The 21,751-nt window shown below is 45.5% G+C and overlaps 1 protein-coding gene across 1 annotated transcript; it reads left to right on the forward strand.

Annotated features, from left to right (window-relative positions):
• Positions 1–12,399: 12,399 nt before the first annotated feature.
• LOC136534936 (probable xyloglucan endotransglucosylase/hydrolase protein 28) lies at positions 12,400–21,585 on the forward strand. The gene is made up of 4 exons (XM_066527294.1): positions 12,400–12,786; positions 12,914–13,014; positions 13,126–13,334; positions 20,916–21,585. The coding sequence occupies exons 1-4, from the start codon at positions 12,585–12,587 to the stop codon at positions 21,409–21,411; spliced, it is 1,008 nt and encodes a 335-aa protein (XP_066383391.1). The 5' UTR covers positions 12,400–12,584; the 3' UTR covers positions 21,412–21,585.
• Positions 21,586–21,751: the final 166 nt, after the last annotated feature.

Raw genomic sequence — 21,751 nt, forward strand, 5'->3', positions numbered from 1 at the left:
CACCGGCTTGGTTGAAGAAACATATGATGTGGAATTTCATGAATCTAACAGCTCCCAAGGAGCACATAAGAATCTTGATGATGTAGATGATGAACCATTAAGGGAAGCCATGAAAAATATTCTGGTTGAAGACATCAAGCCTAATGATAATGAAGATGATGTACAAGTGATCAATCTATCTTCTTCATCAAATATGCCATAAGATGGTGATAAAGATGGGAGAGTAGAAAATGAAAACACTCATGTCTCCCATGAGCAAATGGTGGTACAAGCATAAGATGTTGATGCTCCACAACCTCCCCCTCAAATGGTTGATAGAAGAAATTTACCTCTACTACAAACTCATCCATAAGATCTCATCATAGGAAGTCCATCAAAGGAAGTAATGACTCGCTCTCAAAAGCTTGCTTTGTTTATTAAACATCACTCTTTTGTCTCTTGCTTTGAGCCTACTAAGATAGAAGAAGCTCTTCAAGATCTAGATTAGATAAATGCCATGCATGAAGAGTTGAACAACTTCACCCACAATGAAGTTTGGACTCTTGAAGAGCGACCACAAGGTGCAAGAGTCATTGAAACAAAGTGAGTATTCCACAACAAGCAAGATGATCAAGGCATTGTTGTGAGAAACAAGGCAAGACTAGTTGCAAAAGGGTTCTCTCAAGTCGAAGAGTTGGATTTTGGAGAGACCTTTGCACCGGTTACAAGACTAGATGCCATTCGTATCTTCCTTGCATATGCATCACATCATGAAATTAAACTATATCAAATGGATGTGAAAAGTGCATTTTTAAATGGTTTTATAAATGAACTAGTCTATATTGATCAACCTCCCGTGTTTGAAGACCCTAGATATCCTAATAATATTTATAGGTTGTCCAAGGCGCTATATGGGCTTAAGCAAGCCCCAAGAGCTTGGTATGAGTGTCTTCGGGACTTCCTCATTGAGAAGGGCTTCACCATTGAGAAGGTCGACACTACACTATTCACCAAGAAGCTTGATGGATATATCTTCATTTGTCAAGTGTATGTTGATGATATCATCTTTGGATCATCAAATGAAGATTCTTGCAAAGAGTTTGGTGAGTTGATATCGAAGGAGTTCGAGATGTGGGAGCATACATTCTTTTTTGGTTTTTCAAGGCAAGCAAATGAGAGAAGGGATTTTCATCTCTCAAGAGAAATATACTAATGATATTCTCAAGATATTCAAAATAGATGAATGTAAGCCAATCAAGACACCAATACCAACTAATGGATATCTCGACCTAGATGAGGAAGGTAACACGATTGATCAAACTCTTTGCCGCTCTATGATTGGTAGCTTGTTATATTTAACCACATCTAGACCCAACATCATGTTTAGTGTGTGTATATGTGCTAGATTTTAAGTTAATCCTAAGAAAAGTCATTTGATTGCTGTAAAAAGAATCCTTAGGTATCTTAAGCACACACCAAGCATTGGCCTTTGGTATCCCAAATAAGCTATATTTGAATTAGTTGGCTATTCTTATTCGGATTTTGCCGGTTGCAAAGTGGATAGAAAAAGCACATCCAAAGGGTGCCATTTGCTTGATAGATCACTTGTGTCTTGGTCCTTCAAGAAGCAAAATAGTATGGCTTTATCCATCGCTGAAGCAGAATACATTGCCGCGAGTGCTTGTTGTGCATAAATACTTTACATGAAGCAAACTTTGCTAAACTATGGTGTAGTTCTAGAAAAGGTACCACTTTTGTGTGACAAATGAGAGTGCGGTAAAACTTGCTAATAATTTGGTTTAACAATCTCGCACCAAGCACATAGATATTCGCCATCACTTTCTTAGAGATCATGTTGCTAAGAATGATATTTCACTAGAAGGTATAAGGACCGAGGATCAATTGACGGATATCTTCACTAAACCGCTAGATGAGGCAATATTTTGTAGGTTGAGGAATGAGCTCAATGTGCTTGATTTTAACAACTTCACTAGAAAATGAGCTTGTGTTGTCCCTTGTATTGCATTGTAATATACAACATGTTTACTTTGTGGTAATGCACTTAGGGATAGTCTAACATGGTTAAGATAACCGCCGAAAGGCATGTGAAGAAGCTTAACCTTGGATCAAACTTAACAAGCAACTAGAATTATTTTCAAGTATTGCATTGCATATACATGAATGTTGTTTTGTCGTTTCTCTTCAATCACCATTTTATTGCCTATTCTCTTAAAAAGAATTATAGCCTAAAGCAAAATATTTTTGAAAATTTTGAGGGTTTGAGAGAGGTCACTCACATCAGTCCCAATTGGTGTTTATTTGGATCTTATTGAAGTTAGGACTCGATTGGAAACAGGCGGCTCGAAGGACTTTGAAGAATTGCTGAAAAGGAGTGACCGGATGCTGGACTCTGCTCTCCTATGTCTGGTCAATTCACAGGAGGTGAACCTTTGCTGTGAAAGAGTGACCGGACGCTGGAACAATGTTGTCCCTACGTCCAGTCAGAAGGTGATCCTGCGTCCGGTCAAGCGAAGAAGACGAAGACAGGATCGACCGGACTCTGGCTGTGTCCGGTCATGGTCGATGGTGATCGGACGCGTCCGGTCGTGACTCCAGGGGATTTGGACCTCTCTAGAGTCGACCAGACTCTGGGTGGCAACGTCCGGTCGTTGCCACTAGAGCGTCTAGTTAGTAGTAACCATGCGGGATCCGGATTCTTCTATGTTTCCTTTTCAATTCCGTTTGGGGGGCCACCATATAAGCCAACCGCCGTATGCGCCGCCTGACCTAACCCACGTCCACGCTGACATCGCCGCCACGCCACCACCACGCCACGCTCCTATGCCCTAGCTGCATGGCCGTGCCATCTTCTCCCGCGCTGCTCCCACGCCGTCACACCACCACACCCGCGCTACTCCCATGCCGCCGCACCTCCGCGCCCGCATCATGCCCTGCACCAACGCCACTATGCCTCACCTCACTAGCAAGTGCCTATGCCCTAGCGCCATTGCCTCACCGTGCCATCATTGTGCCGCCATCAGCTGCATTTCCACGCCCAATCCACTATCGTGCCAGCAACCAGCCCAAATCGACGCGCCGCATTGTCTCGCCGGAACCCTAACCCTAGGCGTTTATCTGGTGGTTCCCTGATTCATTCCTCTTCTCATCGATTCACCAGTTCATCAGGTAGCAAGCCCTCGATTCAATTTCGTACCTAATGCTTGCTTCTTAGGGTTTCGTATCTTTAGATGTATATTTAAATTATTCATATACATCATGTCTATTACATCGTGCATCAAGTCGGTGTTGTTGAGGTCTCATTGGTAGTTGTCAGTCAACTCGGGGCCAAGCTCGCGAGTATAGATCGAGGCCAAGCCTTGGAAGTGTTAGTGATAGTTGTTTCTTGTCCGAGGCAGCAGATCATTCTAGATGGCACGTGTCAAGAACATCGAAGGTGGTCCAGGTGATGAGGCACTTAGGGTTTCATCAATTCACCAAAACTAAACTAGAGCTTTTAACCTATACCACAGACAGACCCCGCTCTACTTGCTATACTTGAGCGGATGAGACAGGATCAGGCTCGCTAGGCTCAGAAGACCGCTGCTATATTTGCATAGTTCTAGGCCAGACAAGATGAGTTTTAGTGATGGCAGCAGGTGATCCAACAGCAGCAACAGGCTATACAGCAGTAGCAGTAGGCCATGCATCAGCAGCAGCTCCTTATGCAGCAGCAGTTACTCAGATTTATGCAGCATATAGTTACTGCTATTGGGGCTCCACCACCACTAGCCTTCACCCTAGATTGGCTAGCCTGCCACTACTTCTATGACTCTAGCTTTATAGCCTAGTGGGCTTCAGAGTCAAGGACCGCCAGTGACACAGTTTCCTTCACCTATAGAGCAGGTGTCCCAGTGGTTTGCCTCACCAGTGCCAGCCCCGTAGTTCACACCTCTTTAGACAGGGCTTCACACCGGCTCAGACTTCCTCACTGCTTGTGCTAGATACCTCAGTCTCTAGGAGCCTTGGTGTGACCTTTAGTCAGTTGACAGGGCAGCCTACTCTACTATATCTATATGTCCCTAGTCCTTCCACAGTTGCACCTATTACTGGGACTATAGAGGCGCTCCCTTCTTCAGTTACATCATCAGAGCCGCTATAGTTATACCTATAGAGTCATAGGCCACACTAGTCCCTAATCCGACCTAGATCGCTTCAGCATCGCTTCCACCTATAGAGGGTCATACAGCTTAGAGCTTAGGATCATATGATGATGGCACACAGTTCTAGCTCGCTCCTCGCACCTCAGCGCCCGACTCGTCCGCTATAGCCCCGCCGACCGACCCTTAGGTTTTGGTGTTTGACGCCAAAGGAGGAGAGGGATCGAGTATGTTAGATTTAGGGGAGCGATACATTTAAGGGGAGTCTATCTATTATATTTGATTTTTATGTGTGATACACTATTATGCATTCATGTGTTTACTTTCATACATCGAACTATATTTATGTAATAGTGATATCTATGTAATCGTGATATTCATGTGATATGTGACATATGTGCTCTCTATTTTGAATTATTTATATATCATATCACTTGTGTTATGCTCATTTGCTTTGCTTCTGTGTTTAACTCCGATACAAATAAGTTTTATTACTTGTACTCATGCTTATTTCATATCTATTGAGTACATCATGTTGGCTTAGGTTATATAAGCTTGCCTATCTATTTCGTTCTTATTGTCAAAAGCTTATATGAACCAAGCATGTTGATAACCTCATCTCTTTTACATACTCGAGGTGGTATTGTCATCAATCACCAAAAAGGGGAAGATTGAAAGCATCTAGGCCCCTAGTTAGGTTTTGGTGATTAATGACAATACGTGATTATTATGACTAACATGTGTTTTGTAAATGCAATTAAGTTAGGTCATGCTAATGGCAATTGATTGGACAATCATGGTTGTGATGCCCCTATGATGGAAATCATTTTGGTTTTTAAAGGATGGACGATAAGGTTAAGGATGGACTAGTTCTAAGTATCGTTTGGTGTTGAAGAGACACTTAGAGTAGGTTAGGACTTTGTTTTTCCTTTAGCCGTACTATTAAGGGGGGTATGGATGGGTAGCTTGACCTAGGTGAGTCTAGTGGGTTAGGTGTGGTGGACACTTGTTAAATCTAGCACTAGGTAGCTCCTAAAAATCCTTTAGATCAATTGGAGCAAACTTCATTCACTTATGATTGCAAGTTGGAAGTGAATGGAGGGTCAAATGTTGACCGAACGCTGGTTTCGGTGTGACCGAACGCTGGCGCAGAGTCCAGTAGGTTCATTTGATCAAGGTGAAGTCATCTGGATGTGACCGGACACTAAGAGGTGAGTGATCAGACGCTGGGTGCCAGAGTCCGGTCAACTCCAGTAAGCTTCTAGAGAGGGAGAATCCTGATCGGACACGTCCGGTCAGTGCTGATCGAACGCTGATCAGGTTCTAGCTACAGACCGGACGCTGAGCAGCAAAGTGACCGGACACTGGGTTTCAGAGTCCAGTCAACATTAGTATGGTTTCAGAGGGCAGTTTTTGTGACCAAACACGTCCGGTCAGTGCTGACCGGACGCTGGCCAGTGTTCGGTCACAACTTAAACTGCACAAAGGCGGGTGAACTGACCGGAGTGTTCGGTCACCCCGCAGATACATATAACGGTTCGTTTTGAATGAGGGGTTATAAATACTTCCTCTATTCATTCAAGGGATCACTTTTGCTCACTCCAATAACTGAGAAACACCCTTGAGAGTGCCAAGAAGAGCAAGGTCCTAGTGAGGTGATTGAGATTTGAGAATCCAAGAGAGAGACCTCATTAGTGAAAGTAAGAGTAGCAAAGTGTGCATCCACCCTTCTCATTTGGCTTGTCATGGTCAAGTGAGAGTTCGTGCTTATTACTCTTGGTAATCGCCATCACCTAGATGGCTTGGTTAAGTGAGGGTTTAATTATTGTAAAGAATTTTAGAATTAGCCCAATTGACCCTCCTCTCTTGGGTATCTTGATCCTTTTAGCTGGCACCACAGTATATTGCATTATCGGTGCATCGATTGCAGGTAGTGAGAAGAATGACTCATGAATCATCGGAGTGGGCACATACACCCGCTTCTCTTCAAGGTCAATTTCTTGAGCTACCATGCTCCCCCTCATTATTTTATCCTCTAGGAAGACAGCATGTTTCATTTCTATAAACTTTCTATGTCTCTCTAGACAGTAGAAACGAAAACCTTTTGACTTTTCTGAGTAGCCAATGAAATAGAAACTTACTATTTTAGGATCTAGCTTCCCAATGTTTGGGTTAAATACTTTAGCCTCAGTAGGACTCCCCCACATACGTAAGTGGTTTAGTGAGGGCACTCTTCCTGTCTAAAACTCATACGGTGTTTTGGGCACCGACTTACTTGGTACTCTATTGAGAATATGAATGGTGGTTTTTAACGCCACCATCCACAGGCTCAACGATAAGGTAGAGTAACTTAACATACCATGCACCATATCCATCAGGGTACGATTGCGTCTTTCGGCTACTCCATTCCGCTGAGGTTCGCCCGACATAGAATACTGGGCTACTATGCCATTCTCCTGTAAGAACCTTGCAAAAGGTCCAAGAACTTGGTCATATGAGGTATGCCGACCGTAGTACTCCCCATGATCGGACGTGACTATCTTAATCTTTAAATTGTGTTAGCTTTCAACTTCTGCCTTAAATATCTTAATTTTATCCAATGCTTTTGTTCTTTCTTTGATTGGATAAATGTAGCCATAATGGGAGTGATCATTTGTGAATGTTATGAACAAATCATAACCATCCACAGTCTTTACAGGAAACGGACCACAGATGTCTGTGTGAATAATCTGTAAAATTTCTACGCTTCGTTTGATATATTTCTTAATTTTCTTTACATACTTTCCTTTTATGCATTCTCTGCATTGTTCTAAATTTAAGAACTCTAATAGAGGAAGAATATCATTCTTAACTAGTCTTTCTATTCTTTTCCTCGAAATATGGCCTAAACGATAGTGTCATAATTTCGACGACGCATTATGAGCTCTCTTTCATTTTCTGTTTACATCCACAAACGAGGATACATTCTCATTATCGCACGCAACGTTCCCATCATTGTATACAACATTCCCATCATCACGTAGTGATAACAAATAGTATGTGCTCTCTTATGCCACCATTTTCAGAGTACCTCTCTGTCACTAGCTGCTTTATCAGCTAGATAACATATGTCTTTGAAGAGCTAGTAAATTGACTCTTTATTCTATCAAGGTACTCGGTGACCGTGTCACACTTTGGGAGTGAGCCCACAATTGCAGGCTCAATCATTTTTTTATCACAATCAAACATTTCTTGTTGGCAGTGACCTACTTCCTATGCTCAAGGTCATAGGACATCTTTTGGGATTCAAAATCCCTCTCTTTAGTTGCCCAAGTGGCATCAGCCTCGTTTGTCTCCCTCACCGGTGCCACATGCTCAGTGGAACATGGTGAGGTGACTACTCAGTCCACCTCAGCCAAGATGAAGGTCAGGTCAGTCTTTTTCTTAACATAAAAAAATAACAACAATTGCATGCCTTGATTCCAACGTAGTCAAAATTAAAACATATAACTGTTCTTATACACTAATTCTATATCATAGTTGGGCAGAAATAGAATTAATGCATAAAATCATTAAAATTATGATATTGTTATTAACAACGTTGGTAAGAAAATAACAACATCATAATCATGTCAAAATCTCTTTTACTCCAATTAAATATCACGTTGGTTCAAAATAACTGGAGAATAAACAATTTCTTTAGTAGCGGAAACATGAAAAAATACATTATCTATTTTTCAGAAGCATTAAACTTTTCTCAAATATTCTCCGAAAAATTATCCCGTTGGTTCAAATTTTAACAGAGATATTAAACTAGACAAAATTCATCGAAATTTGCTTCTAAAAATTAAATAAACTCAGAACTTTATTTACTGTTCATTGTGGCCTGGCCTTCTGCTACAGTACCATCCCAGCAACAACAGTGTGCGGCCCGGTTGCGCAAGCGTGGCCCAGCGTGAAACTCTGGCCCAGCAGCCACGAGCGCGCGGGTCCCCGCACCCAGGCCGCAACCTGGGCCTAGGCCGGGAATTCGGCCCACACGTGCGCGCCCCGCACCGCTCCGCCTGGGCCATAAGCCGGCCCTATCATCATCGCCCGTCCGTTCCGATCGATCGGTCGAGCGCGCCGATAGGGTGAACAAAAACTCCACCCCCGCCCCGGCCTGCCTCCCCAAACCCTAGAACCGCATTTTCACTCTCTACCTCTCTCTCTTCGCTCTCTCACGCTGAGTCTACACCGAGCGAGAGCCATTGCGCCGGCGTGAGCGCTCCCCAGCGAGTGAGCGCACCGTCATCGAGCGGCCAGGCCACGGCGCCCCCTTGACCGAGCCTGGGCAAAATAGCTCCCCCGATTTGGCCTTCTTCTCCCACGCCAACAAAGGGTCAGCCCAACGCATGGCGAGGTTGGTCCCTTTCCTCTTCTTTCACATCCCCTTCTTCTTTTGAATTTGGATTCTACTTCTCTTATCCGAACCGGTGTTGGAGATTAGGGTTTAGATCTAGGGTTAGGGTTCGGAATCAGACCCACTGTTTTTCTTCCCCAGAGTGTCTTCACGGGTTTAGGGTTTGACTTTGATTCTCTTCTAGGCCGAATCCTTCTTCTTTTATTCTTTCCTTCACCTAGTTAGAGTTAGGGTCAGGGAACCCCTTCTGTCTGCTCAGATCCAAAAGGATCTAATTCATTCTTTCCTTTTCTAATTGTTTCTAGCCCCTGCTGAGATCTACCCTTACTCTTCTCTTCTCAGATCCAAACAGGGTCTGTTCTTTTCTTGCCGTGCACCGACGAAGACAGCGGCGCAGCACCTTTCCCCGCGCGGTGGCGGTGGCGACCGGTAGTCAGTGACGCCCGCCACCCTCCTGGTCTCTTTTCTATTTTCTTTTACCCGGTTAGGGTTAGGGTTTCAATCCAAACCGGATCGAACCCTCTGAGCTTTTCTTCGATTTCTTTTTAATTCTCTATCCCATACTAGATCTACACACTGTTAACCTGGCTCTAGTACCATTGCTGGAAAACACAGTGCCTCTAAAACGTAGATCAGGGGTAAGCATCTTACTTAGATGGGAAAACTGTTGATGTACCTCGCCCTAGGTCATCATTCGGTCCATGGCGCCGCAGCGGCTTGGACGCCGGTGTCGTGGCAGCTCGGCGCAGTGGAGTCCAACGTAGTGGTGGCGAGGTCTAGTGGCGATGCAGAGGCAACGGTGAGGTTGGTGGCAGCGAAGTCAGTGGGTCTTTCCGTCGCTGGCAACACCCTCTTTAGATCGGGTTAGGTTTTCTGTTGGTGAGTCACGACGGCTCCGGTCAACCTCGTTGTTAGAGCCCTGACCCCCACCTCTCTTTATAGTGTTGTACGACAGGGGCCCACCAACTATATTAAGGTTGGGTGTCCCTGATCAGGGTGCAGATCCAAGGTCCCAATAGGGCGCCGGGTGGAGATCAACTAACAGCTTCTAGCGTTCTAATTCTTGTTTTTATCTTGAACTTGCTACAATACTTTGTACTATTTTTCCGTTCATACCTCATGCCGAAAAAAAATGTTTGGGGTAAGATGCCAGCCTGTGCTCAGGCGCCCAGCCCATGCGGGCAAACTCACCCATTAGTCCATTACGAAACGGCGGGCCGGCCCACCACTCAACGGCCCCGAAGTTGGCAGGGGCAACCTGTTGATTCGCTCCACGAGAATACTAGTAGAGTGACAAGATCACAGTCGAGTTCTGCCTGGATGGAGTTTAGGCTGAGCTGAAACTGTTCAAAGAATAGGAGGAACGACTCGTGTTGATCCAAGTTACCAGTACACTCGTTCCTATTTTTCCTTTGCACTTTGGTGCTAAGACTAAGAGAGAGGAGAGTGGAAACAGTGGCTTGGATAGCGGCAGCCACTAGCGAACAAGACCTGGCCGTGACCGCAGGCACCACTACTCGAAAGGGAGAAACGGCCATGAGCAAAGCTCCACGCGCGGACAAGGCCTCCAGCTCAGCACGCCACCAAAAGGCCTGCATCCGTAGCGATCAGCGCAGGAGCGACGAGGCGAGAGCGCGGCAGAAAAGCAGGCGCTAGCGGGCCACCCACATCGAACGGCACGGCACGGCGGCCCAGAACCGCTGGCTGGAGGCGCGGCGAAAGCTAGAGGCCAGCCGGGCAGCCACCAGCCAGTTCACCGCGGCCGCGACAGCCTGCTGCCCCGGGATCAGCGCTCGTGCAGATGGTCCAAAAGCGCGCGCCGGAGGGCGAGAAGGGAACGAACGGTTGTTTGGCGCCGCTGGGGGCCCGCCCTGTCCCCTCCTTGTCCGCCACGGCCTGGCCGTTAGGGCACTGCCAATGCTAGAAACTACGTATAGTTTCTATACCTATTAATTTTTATAGACACTATGTATAGAAACCATGGTTTCAATGGATAGTTTCTACAGAACAACTTTTTATCCAATCACGTACACTTTCTCTCTATTCTTTACCAATCACATCCCTTCGTGTCTTGGTTCTCGTGTAGACATGGTTTCTAACTTAGACCCGGTTTCTATGATTTTTGTTCTCTCTCTTCAATAACTACCTTGCCACATCAACAAAATGCTTAGGTGACAGTACAATTAATGCCCATAGAAACTATAGTGGTTTCTGCATTGGGAGTGCCCTTAGCTAGTTTGCGATGCGGCGTGTGGTTCGTCGCTGTCCCGACCCAGAGGCCCAGACACCGCATTCACGCCGCTGACCGGCCGGCCATTACCAACGCCTAGTTTCATCACATGCTGCTTTTAGTCGCACTCTTCACTGTTTTTATAAGTTGTACTTTTTAAATTAATAAATATTATTTTTTTATAATAAATCTGTCAATGGTACTTTCAGCTATAACTTATCGAGCAAACCGACTGCTGACGACACTCCGTCACTGTGACCGTCCATCCGTCCATGGACCATGGTGAAAAGGCTAGGCAGCCACAGCCAGCCATTGGATTGGAGGGAGGAAATCAGGAAAGAGAGTGCCCTCCGTTCGTTTCGTCGCCTCAACGGCCGGCTCGGCAATCAATCCCGCATTGAAGCGCGGACGTTACATGTCTCGGTTCCTGGGTTTCCAGCTGAGCGGAGCCTGCCATGCGGTTGCACGGCGGCCATCTGAATTCACTCAATAGAACGGAGGCTCGTCATCCGCCCGCCTCATCGGCGCCTTCCTCGCCCATCCATCCCTCCCATAGTCCCATGGCGCGGCAATCGGCATGGTCCCTCCCGTCCTGAGCTCCCAGTTCGTTGTGTGCGTCGATCCCCCTAAATTGCCGGCGCTCTCGCGCGCCACAGCGTCGCACAATCAATGGCAACCAACTGAATCCCCTCGAGTTCGCGGAGTTGGTTGTACACGCACCTACCTTATCAGTTCTGCTGCCGCCTTGTCAGATCCGAATGCATCTTGTCCGATCAGCTGGCGCTGGCAGCGCCCACCCACGTTTTGGTTTTGATTTGAACCAAGGGCTCGCTGGTGGTCATGGAGACATGGACCGGGCGTCCGGGCCAGATTTGCACAGTTGTTAGGCGAGCGCGAGACACTTTACATTGCATGCGTGGATAGGAAGATCTCGCTCGCTGCCAAATGCCAAATGCCAAATGCCAAACGCGTGTGCTATCATTGTTTGACGCAACGGGAGGGATGGAAGTGGCGCCCGGATTCGGGTAATCTGATGGGTCAGACAGGCGACGTAACATACAATCCTCGCGCAGGCGCATCACAGTCACAGGCTCACAGCGGCGTTAGGCAAACACGCATTTACAGTGGAGAAGGCGTGAGCGAGAGCTGGGTAGATCGAAGATGAATCAGGGAGACGTTGGACTAGTGCAGCTAGGTACAGTACTCAGATGTGATTTGTACTGTACTCCCTCCATACAAGAAATAATAAAATTCTAGCACTGTGTCATGGTTTTTATCTTAAGTTCAATCGGTTATATAGATAAAAATATATCAAAATTAATGATATTAAATAAATATCATTAGAATAATTAAGAAATGTATTTTTATAATAAATTATTTTAGAACCATAAATATAAATAATATTTACTAGAAATTTGGTTAAATGTGAACTACTTTTTGTTGACACGTAATACATAGTTACATTCTTTCGTGGGCCCAGCGAGCAGGAGAAAAACATCCAGCATTTCTTTGATGCGCAGCGCATACTAGGCCATATAGGGCTGTGGGACCTATGCGGCCACGGCACACTGCTCAAACCGTACGTAGTACAGTACTACAACGCTTCACTGCTGCCGGTGCAAGTTGCGCAGCTCCCAATAAAGAGAGATAGCTGCTCATCATACATGTCGTCACAGTCCTCCTCGCCAAGCTCCCCAATTCCACACCCTGCGCATGAAAAGCTGCCCTCCTTTCCAGCCCATTTGAAAGCTAGCTAGGGAGGGACAGAGAGCGAAGAACAGGGAGCGCGCGGTGTGCGGAGCAGAGCAGAGCAAGCAGCGGAGATCAGTGCCGCCCGATGGCTTGTTCCTTCCTATTCCTAGCCTTCCTGGCGGCGGCGGCGTGTCTGTCAGCTGCTGCCGCCACGGGCAAGCTTGTTCCCCCGTCGGAGACGTCGTCCCTCTCCTTCGGGGAGGGCTACACGCAGCTGTTCGGGGACTCCAACCTCGCGCTCCACGGCGGGGGCAAGAGGGTGCACATCTCCCTCGACGAGCGGACAGGTGGGTCTCCGGCTTTGCTGTTCTGTTCTGTTGTCGCCCGATCGATGGCAATGGCAAGCCGTGTTTCGTGTTGTTCCTGCTCTGTTCGTGAACCTCATCGTTGCTTGCTCTGCTCCGTTGCGCGCAGGCGCCGGGTTCGCGTCGCAGGCCGCGTACCTCCACGGGAGCTTCAGCGCCCGCATCAAGCTGCCCGCCGACCACACCGCCGGCGTCGTCGTCGCCTTCTACGTGAGCAACCCCCCACACTGCACAAGCCTGATCTGGCACACGAACCAATGCGATGTTTTGTATTTGACGAACCCGGCTGTGTGGGTGATGGCGTGATGCGATGCAATGCAGCTGTCCAACGGGGACGTGTACGAGCGGACGCACGACGAGCTGGACTTCGAGTTCCTCGGGAACGTGCGGGGCAGGGAGTGGCGGGTGCAGACCAACGTGTACGGTAACGGCAGCACGGCGGTCGGACGGGAGGAGCGCTACGGCCTCTGGTTCGACCCCACGGAGGACTTCCACCGCTACGCCATCCACTGGAGCCGCCACAGGATCATGTAAGAAGAACCGCCCTGAAACTGTTTTACATGATAATGTTTTCTACAGTACGTACTAGCACGTATCAGGATGTATATGGTTGCAAATCTGGAACACAGTTTTGAGGTGATCTGGCTGTCCTTGGGCTTGGGAGACAAGTAAATAAAAGGCAGAATAGCTATTTTGGTCTCTCAACTATTTCTCGAGGCTCAGTTTCGTCCTTAAACTTTTGAAACGACCGTTTTAGTAGTCAAACTTTACTTTTAGGCTCAATTTCATCCTAAAAATATGAAGATGATCGTTTTAGTCCTCGAACTTTGCATTTTGGGTTCAATTTCATTTATAAACTATCAAAGTGTATTTTGTTCTTTAAACTTTTATTTTCAACGCAACGTTGTCTGCATTCTACGTGGAACGCTGTACTGTTGCACCTAGTTAGCTCCACACTACCAACGATTAGAGATAGAAAAATAATATTCATCAAAAAATTCTTTCGCGGCCATTAATAATTCCAAAATGTTATTTTTAGTGTTACCTTATAATGATACCATTTATATATATCCGATTACATGATATTACGGAAGCAATTACAGTTGCATCGAACACTATTTATTCATTAAGAATACATGGATATATTGAAACAATAGCAGATCTATAATTTTGATAATTTATGGATGAAATTGTACCTAAAATATAAGGTTCTCTTTTTTAATAGACAAAATTGAGTTGAAAATAAAAGTTAAATGCACTTTGATAGTTTATGGATGAAATTGATCCCAAAATGCAAAGTTTGAGGACTAAAGCGATCATCTTCATAGTTGTAGGATGAAATTGATCATAAAACTAAAGTTTGAGGACTTAAACGGCTGTTTCGAAAGTTTAGGAATAAAATTGAGTCTCGAGTAATAGTTGAGGACCAAAATGGCTATTGTGTGTGACAGAATCGCCCAATTTATACAAGATCAAGTACGGTTGTCCCCGCTAACACGTTGACACACCCATACTTTCACTCATATAAACCCGGTAGTCCGTCGAGTGTCCCGAAAGACCTCGGTAAATCAACATCACAACCAAGATCGCGTGATTAAACAAATACACATCACATACATCGAGTTGCAGCGGAAATAATATTACAAAGGGGTTAACAACTAATAGTACAAGTTTGGGTTTCAAAACCGCTTAGTGAAAACAACATAGCTTTCAAATGATTACATTAATATAAGTTCCAAATATAGTGCTAGCATAAGTGACATCATCCGACAAAAGCATATAGATGAGAAGTAAGTATAGAATCACCGAGCCCACCGGCGGTTAGCCACCATCATCAACAGGTCGAGAACATCACCTGCAACAAGGTGGGATAAACCCTGAGTACTCGAATGTACTCAGCCAGACTTATCCGTCGTAAACCAGAAATAAAGTGACACCAAGGATTATGCATGGCTTTCTTTAGGGGGCTAGCTGACTTGTTTGCGAAAAGCATAAGCTATCATGAAGAAACCATTTTTAAGTACTTTGCATCATCTTTATTATGACCTATCCATCTAGGTAAGCACCTGTACTATAGCAATCACTTGATTAACCAATAACATCCAGTTACCAATTTAGATTTAGCATATCCCATATCATCCAGATAACCATCATTGTTCCATAATAATTACTACGATGCAGTAACTCGAGTCAAGTGCTCACTATCCAGGAGCGATGGCGATTCGAATCGATTCCTAACCAGCTGGTGATTTATTCCTTACACAAACCTCACTCACCCGCTAAAGTGAGATATTGATCACCGAGTCAACTTTCCAGGAATCTCGAGTTTGCCAGGAACCACATGTACCCGGGGGCCGACCGACTGCACTTTGGCCTTATCATCCCGCCCCCGTGTCCTACCACACCTGCTCCGGCACAGTGCGTTGCGGGCAATCTGCTCGGCCCGAAAAATCTCCCAGCTTCGCGGTCGGAAGGTACTTTATCCGGCCAGCTAAATGTAAGGCATGCGTTCAACATGACTCAAGGCCCAACAACGGTCGGTCCTTAATCGACACAGACGGAAACTAACAGCACCCCAGAACCCTGTCTGGTTGCCTCCAACTTTTTCCGTTCGGTCTCCAATTATCCATCACACATGGTTAATTCCAGGATATCATTCTTTCCATAGCTAAATTCTTCCAGTAACCACCTATCAATGTAGGTGACCGGATATCACCGATCGCTACCGGTCTAAGCAAGGCTAAGCAGTTATTCGATCCTGACCTAACAGGGTAAAAAGGTAATAAGGTAGGCAAGGATAGTAATAAATGCATCAACGGTTTCAATCAACTCCTACAACTTAATGCAACAATATATAACTCATATATAGAAAGAATTGCTTTTATAAATTAGGAGACATATAATGCTCCGGGGCTTGCCTGGGATCCGACATAAGTCAGTTCAGTTAGCTTGCACCGTCCTGGTGACGTCTCCGGTCCTAGCACTCGCTTAGTCCTTCCATCTTCGGGAGAGATCCATCAAACACCGTCTTCGGGTTTGGCTCCAACATCACATCCTTCACGTGGTTCATCTAGCGTACCTAGATGAGATGCAATATGCATGTGTATGAATGTGATGAATGGTAACACAAGATGCATCACACATAAGCATTTAAGACAAACACAAGATTATGCAAGACATAGACACCGATAGCTATTTAACTAACATCACACAACTAACTATAGAGAGCAAGCACATCAAGCATGACACAAGTTTAACAAGGTCACCAGTATCATAACTTGATCACCAACAAAGCCACACTTAGCAATATACAAGCAAACAACTATAATTGGAATCTGTCAATTTCTGGATATGCAAACAGCAGCTACAAGATTTAGCTATAACTGGAGTTACACAAATCCAAATGACTTGCAAGAAGACATTATGGAAAGCTTATGAATTTTTCTACAATTCATATTAAATCATCTTAGCATAATTCTCAAGTTAACTAAGTCAAATATATCCATTTACAGAAACTGGTCTACAATTGACAGAAAACAGCCATTTCTGAAACCCAACTTTAAACAGCTATAACTCTTAAACCACAAAGCCAAATACCACCAAATTTTAACAGCAGCTAGATACATGAATTATCTACAACTTTTGTATAAACAAGTTTCACAACAAAGCACATTATCATAAAGAACTTTGCTAGGTTCCCAGATCTGTCCATAAACCATATCGGCAAGAAATTAATTATTAACTTATGTTGCAAATACATAATTGGGCAAAACCAACTTTACCAACATGTCACACATGACTAAAGAACACCAGAAAACCTAGTGTCCATGACCAAATAAATTCTTTTAATGCATTTCTTAATTTATTTTAGATAACAAGGTGACTTAATGAACATATACCAAAAGTGCACAATAACTTCTACAAAAATTACAGTGGCTCACATATCCTCTCAATAGTCTACTGTACAAATTTCAATCCATTTGGATATGTATAGCAACCTCGATGAAAAAGACAAGTTGCTAAAGCAAGAATTCATGTGAGAGCAAGATAAACCAATAACTCACTCATACTTCATCCAATACTCATGAAATTTTTACCACACATCAACTATCATATGAGTAGCATGCCACAAAAATTTCACTTCATTTGGAGCCCTAGATCTACAGTTATGAAAAATAACAAATTCAACTAGCATTACAACCTTACTGCACAAATCTATTTTTACTGTAAAATATTTAAACTAAAACATGCCATATTATAGATCCACTGCACAGACAATTTCACAAGGATTCCAAAAAGTCCTCATTTACTATTTTACGAATTTTCTACGATTTACTATGAATTTCCAAAGTTCCTGCAAAATAATTACAAACCAGTCCTTACGGTACTATTCACATGAGTCACTGACTTCGCAGTTAGGACCCTGAACTTCGTCGAATTCTTGTAGGAGGTCCCTGACGGGATTTTGAGCAGGGGAGGCCGTCGGAGCTCGCGGAATCCGGCCGGAGAAGGCACGTCGTTGGCGGCTGAGGGGCGGGGGAGCACTAGGGGGCCCCTACGCACCCGCCGGAGGCCTCGGCTCGGCCCGAGGTGGCCCACGGCGGCTTGGCCACGCGCGGGCGGCGGCTGCAGCGGCGGCGGCCGGAGCTTCCATGGCCACGGTGGCGGTTTGCGACGGCGAGCACGAGCACGACGTGAAGGAGATGGCGGCGAAGCTGCTGGTAGTCCTCAGGAGGAGTGGAGAGGCGCGGAGTAGCGGGAACGCAGTGACCGCGGAGCTCGGCGGCGGCGTCCATGGCGGGCGCGCTCTGGCGCGCGCGTGCAGCGCAGAGGGCGAGGGAGGAGGAGAGCAGGGAGGAGTGGGGAGCGTCTGGGATAGCTCGGCCTCCATTATGGAGCAGCAGGGGCGCGGCAGGGCGGCCGGGACACGCGGCGAGGAGGTGGGCGCGTGGTGTCCATGCGCGGCGACCACGTCGGCAAGCGGTCGAACAGGTGGCGGGCACCGGTGAGGGCGACGTGGGGAACCAATTTGGGCCACTTCCAGGCCGAATCAGTCCTTGGGCCAAAAATGAAGTTTGTAGCCCACGAACTGCTCTTCATTTTTCATTTAGAGACCAAGGTCATTAGAGCTCTTCAACAGCGGGTAATTAGGCCACAAACTGTCAGTGTCAGCGCCTTGATAATGGTCACGGAAATTCACTTTCGGAGGTCAAAACTCGGTCAAACTCAGTGCAACTTTTTGCATGCTCTTCTCCATAGTATAACCTTCAACTTCTCTTTTTGGACCAACTCAAGTTGCTTAATGAATTTCGGAGAACGCGGAATGCCAACAGCGATGACAATGGATTCCAGACTTAGAAAATTTTCTAAGTACTGAAAACAGCTGTCAACCCAAAGTTCGAGCCTCGATTTGACTTAGTTCCAAGTTGATCTGGCTCTGGGTCCAAAAACAAAGTTTGTTCTACTCCACTCAAACTTCAACTTTTATTAAAGGTGCAACTCCATGCAAGCACTGTACGTGGTTGGTCAACATAGGTCAAAGTATCGTCACTATAAAGCTTAAATTAAAGTTATTGACCGATTGAGGTATTTTCTTGACTTCTCCTCAACATGAACCTTTCATGACTTTTGTTGTAGAGTTCATCTAGAGTCATTTGGGCAAGGTTGCAAGATTTGGTTGACGATCAAGAATTCCATTCACTTTATAAAATTATTCAAGCAAGGACATAACTCGTCATTTCATGTGACTTCTTGATTCCAAACTTCACGAAACTTTTCCATGGATCAATATAGATGGGTATTGATGTGAGACACATGAAGATATTCCAATCACACCACCCAGGCATATATCTTGAAAAGGGGTCTATAGGCGAGCAAAGGTGTAATATCCAAGTTTAGGTTGGGGCTCGTTTCTATAGGTTCGACCTTGACATCTTCATTATCACTTAATATACCATGTTTTAGCTCAAATCCATTGCTTAACTGGTGGCAAACACCTGAGGTGTTACATTGTGCCTAAATAAAAACCTACTTACTAGGAACATTTGGTAAATTTGAAGTGTGCATAGGAAAAATTGGGCACTGAAACAACAAGTACATATATTAACCAAAAAGAAAAGCTCGACTATGATGATTAGGTGATACATTCATACAGACGTTTTTGTGCCCCCTTGATGGCATGGTGTCAGTACTAGTACGATGTAAAAAAAATTAGATCCAACCTAGGAGAAACAAGTGGTTTTTTATTAAGAAGAGAAATAGACACCTAAATTTAGCCTAAGACGGAATTTGGACCTATGTGGTTGGGTGTATTGCCACACCTCTCGTCTAAACAGTTGAGCTAGGCTTACTTCCTTGTTAGTATGATACTGAACAGCACTGGATATGGCTTGTCTGTTTTCGTGCTCTCTCTCTCTCTACTACGGTTTACTGGTGCAACTTAGGCTCTATAAGTCGCTTGTGCTGATTTGTACGACTGATTTACTGAGAGAGAGAAATACCGTACTATGGCTGATAAGCCGGCTTATAATGGCGGTCAAACGTAGCCTTACAGTCTTCATCATTATTAGGTTAAGGTACTTTTTGTTTGATTCTTTCCCATCTCACCCTCTTTTTTCTCTCTCTTTTCTTTTAATTTTTGGCTCTCATGAATCATGATTGAGAGATATTGGCCTCTTCGTCTTTACAGCTTCTAGATTCCTTTGCCTGTTGTCACTTTAATCATGTAAGTCCTGTGGCCCCAAAATTGACTAGAGGTGGGATTACCACAAAGGGTACCCAAATGTTTGTGCGGTGCAAAGTGTGACAAAGTATAACTCGTTTAAATGTGAACTGCACAGTGTATAAATTCAGCATGTTCGTTTGGCTGTGGCTTATCGTAAACGATCGTAAATTTTCAGCCAGAACAGTATTTTTCTCTCACACAAATCAGTCAGCAGCACTTCTTCACAAACCAGCAACGATATGAACCAGCCAACCGAATAGACCGTAAAGAGCACAAGCTTCTGTTTAGGCAATAGCCAATGATATCTGTCACCTCATCTTACAGTAGCTCGTCTCTGCACTGACATCTTTTGCACCTAGGCCTTGTTTAGATTGTAAATTTTTATAATCTGGATACTGTAGCATGTTTCGTTTGTATTTGACAAACTTTGTCCGATTATGTACTAATTAGGCTCAAAAGATTCGTCTCGTGATTTACAACTAAACTGTGCAATTAGTTATTTTTTTTACCTACATTTAATGCTCCATACATGCGTCCAAAAATTAATGCGATGAAGAGAGAGTGAAAAAACTTGGAATTTGAAGGTGATCTAAACAAGGCCCTAGACTAACGTTTCAAATCTTCTGTTCTGAATCAGATAGTACATTCTTTAAACAAAACTCTAAAATGTGGCGTTTGTTTCGCCTGAGTGATTGAAATGCTGTAAATCGCAGATGCGTCTTGCTTGCGTATATATCTTCACGTGAAAAAAAGTGGACATCAAAAGTGGTTCATTTACTGCTGCAATGCCCACTACCCTGAACATCCATCCATCACAACATGTGCATGAGCTTCTTATCTCTGATCCTCCCACCAATACTCGCATAGTCGCATGCCTCCTTCCCCGGCATGATTGCATTGGACACCTGCTTTACGCCTGTGCCCTGAAGAACTCACAAGCAACCTTTTGATTTCTTGGTAGCATGGAGAAGCAAAAAAGGCCTCTACCATCAATAGACCACCTGCTTTTCAGTTTCACCATGCATTTTGCCATGAGCCCCTCTCCTGTTTTCAGGTTCATCAGTTCATGCATGTCCTTTTTAGTTTTCAAAGGAACATGACTCATCCTACTGCCCCGCAGTCGTACAATCCCAAAGTCTAAAGCTTTGACAATGCCTACCAATCTCCAGTGCTTAAAATTCAACCTGTCAGTAGATAGACGACTGATAAGCCTTAATCATGGCACCACTTGTGCCTACGTAGGAATTCAAACTTCAGAACTCAGATTATCTTCTGTTACTTTTATAAGCTCGCATTTGCCACTAATATTTGAATTCAGTAAGAATGGGCTTTATTCAAAAAGTTCACCTTGTTGAAGTTGAACAACCTTTGCCCGTGCCTCCTGCAGATTCTACGTCGACGACACACCGATCAGGGAGGTGGTGCGGACGGAGGCCATGGATGCACAGTTCCCGTCCAAGCCCATGTCGCTGTACGCCACCATCTGGGACGGCTCCAGCTGGGCCACCTCGGGGGGCCGCTACAAGGTGGACTACAAGTACGCGCCCTACGTTGCCGAGTTCGCTGACCTCGAGCTCCGCGGCTGCGCTGTCGGCCCCGCTACGGCGTGCGCGACGCCTGGCAGTGGCAGTGCCAGCGACGGTGATGCCTACGGCCACGCTGCCGCGATGTCGCCCGCGCGGCGTTCGGCGATGGAGGCGTTCCGGGCGCGGTACATGACGTACGGCTACTGCTACGACCGCCTCCGGTACCCTGCGCCGCTGCCGGAGTGCAGCGTCGGCGCGGAGGCCGCGGCGTTCCTCCCGTCGGGTGACGCGCGGGCGGCATTGCATAGGCACGGTAGGCGCAACCGGATGCGCCGCGGCGCGGACTCTGCCGTCTGATCGGCAGCGCTGGTGTGTGCCGTGTCGACTGTGATGTGATCTGATCTATGATTAGGGTTCTTGATTAGCACTACCATTGTAGGTAACAGTAACCGGAGCTCCACTGATTATAAGGCTCATCGCCTCTACTACTATTCGCAGCACTGCTCCAACCATCCGTGTTCAGCGCAATTGTTCAACCCGTAGATGGAGCCGTATGCACATTGCACGCCATAAATCTATACTAGCCACTTTTGCCCGCGCTTCGCTGCGGGTGACCAACTTAAGAAATATGTCTTTATTACTGTCATTGTAGATTTATTTCACACCAAATACGTGCTTACCATTTTTATGTTTTTAC

This window comes from Miscanthus floridulus, chromosome 2 (genome assembly GCF_019320115.1).
Source record: "Miscanthus floridulus cultivar M001 chromosome 2, ASM1932011v1, whole genome shotgun sequence".
In the NCBI taxonomy this organism is placed as follows: domain Eukaryota; kingdom Viridiplantae; phylum Streptophyta; class Magnoliopsida; order Poales; family Poaceae; genus Miscanthus; species Miscanthus floridulus.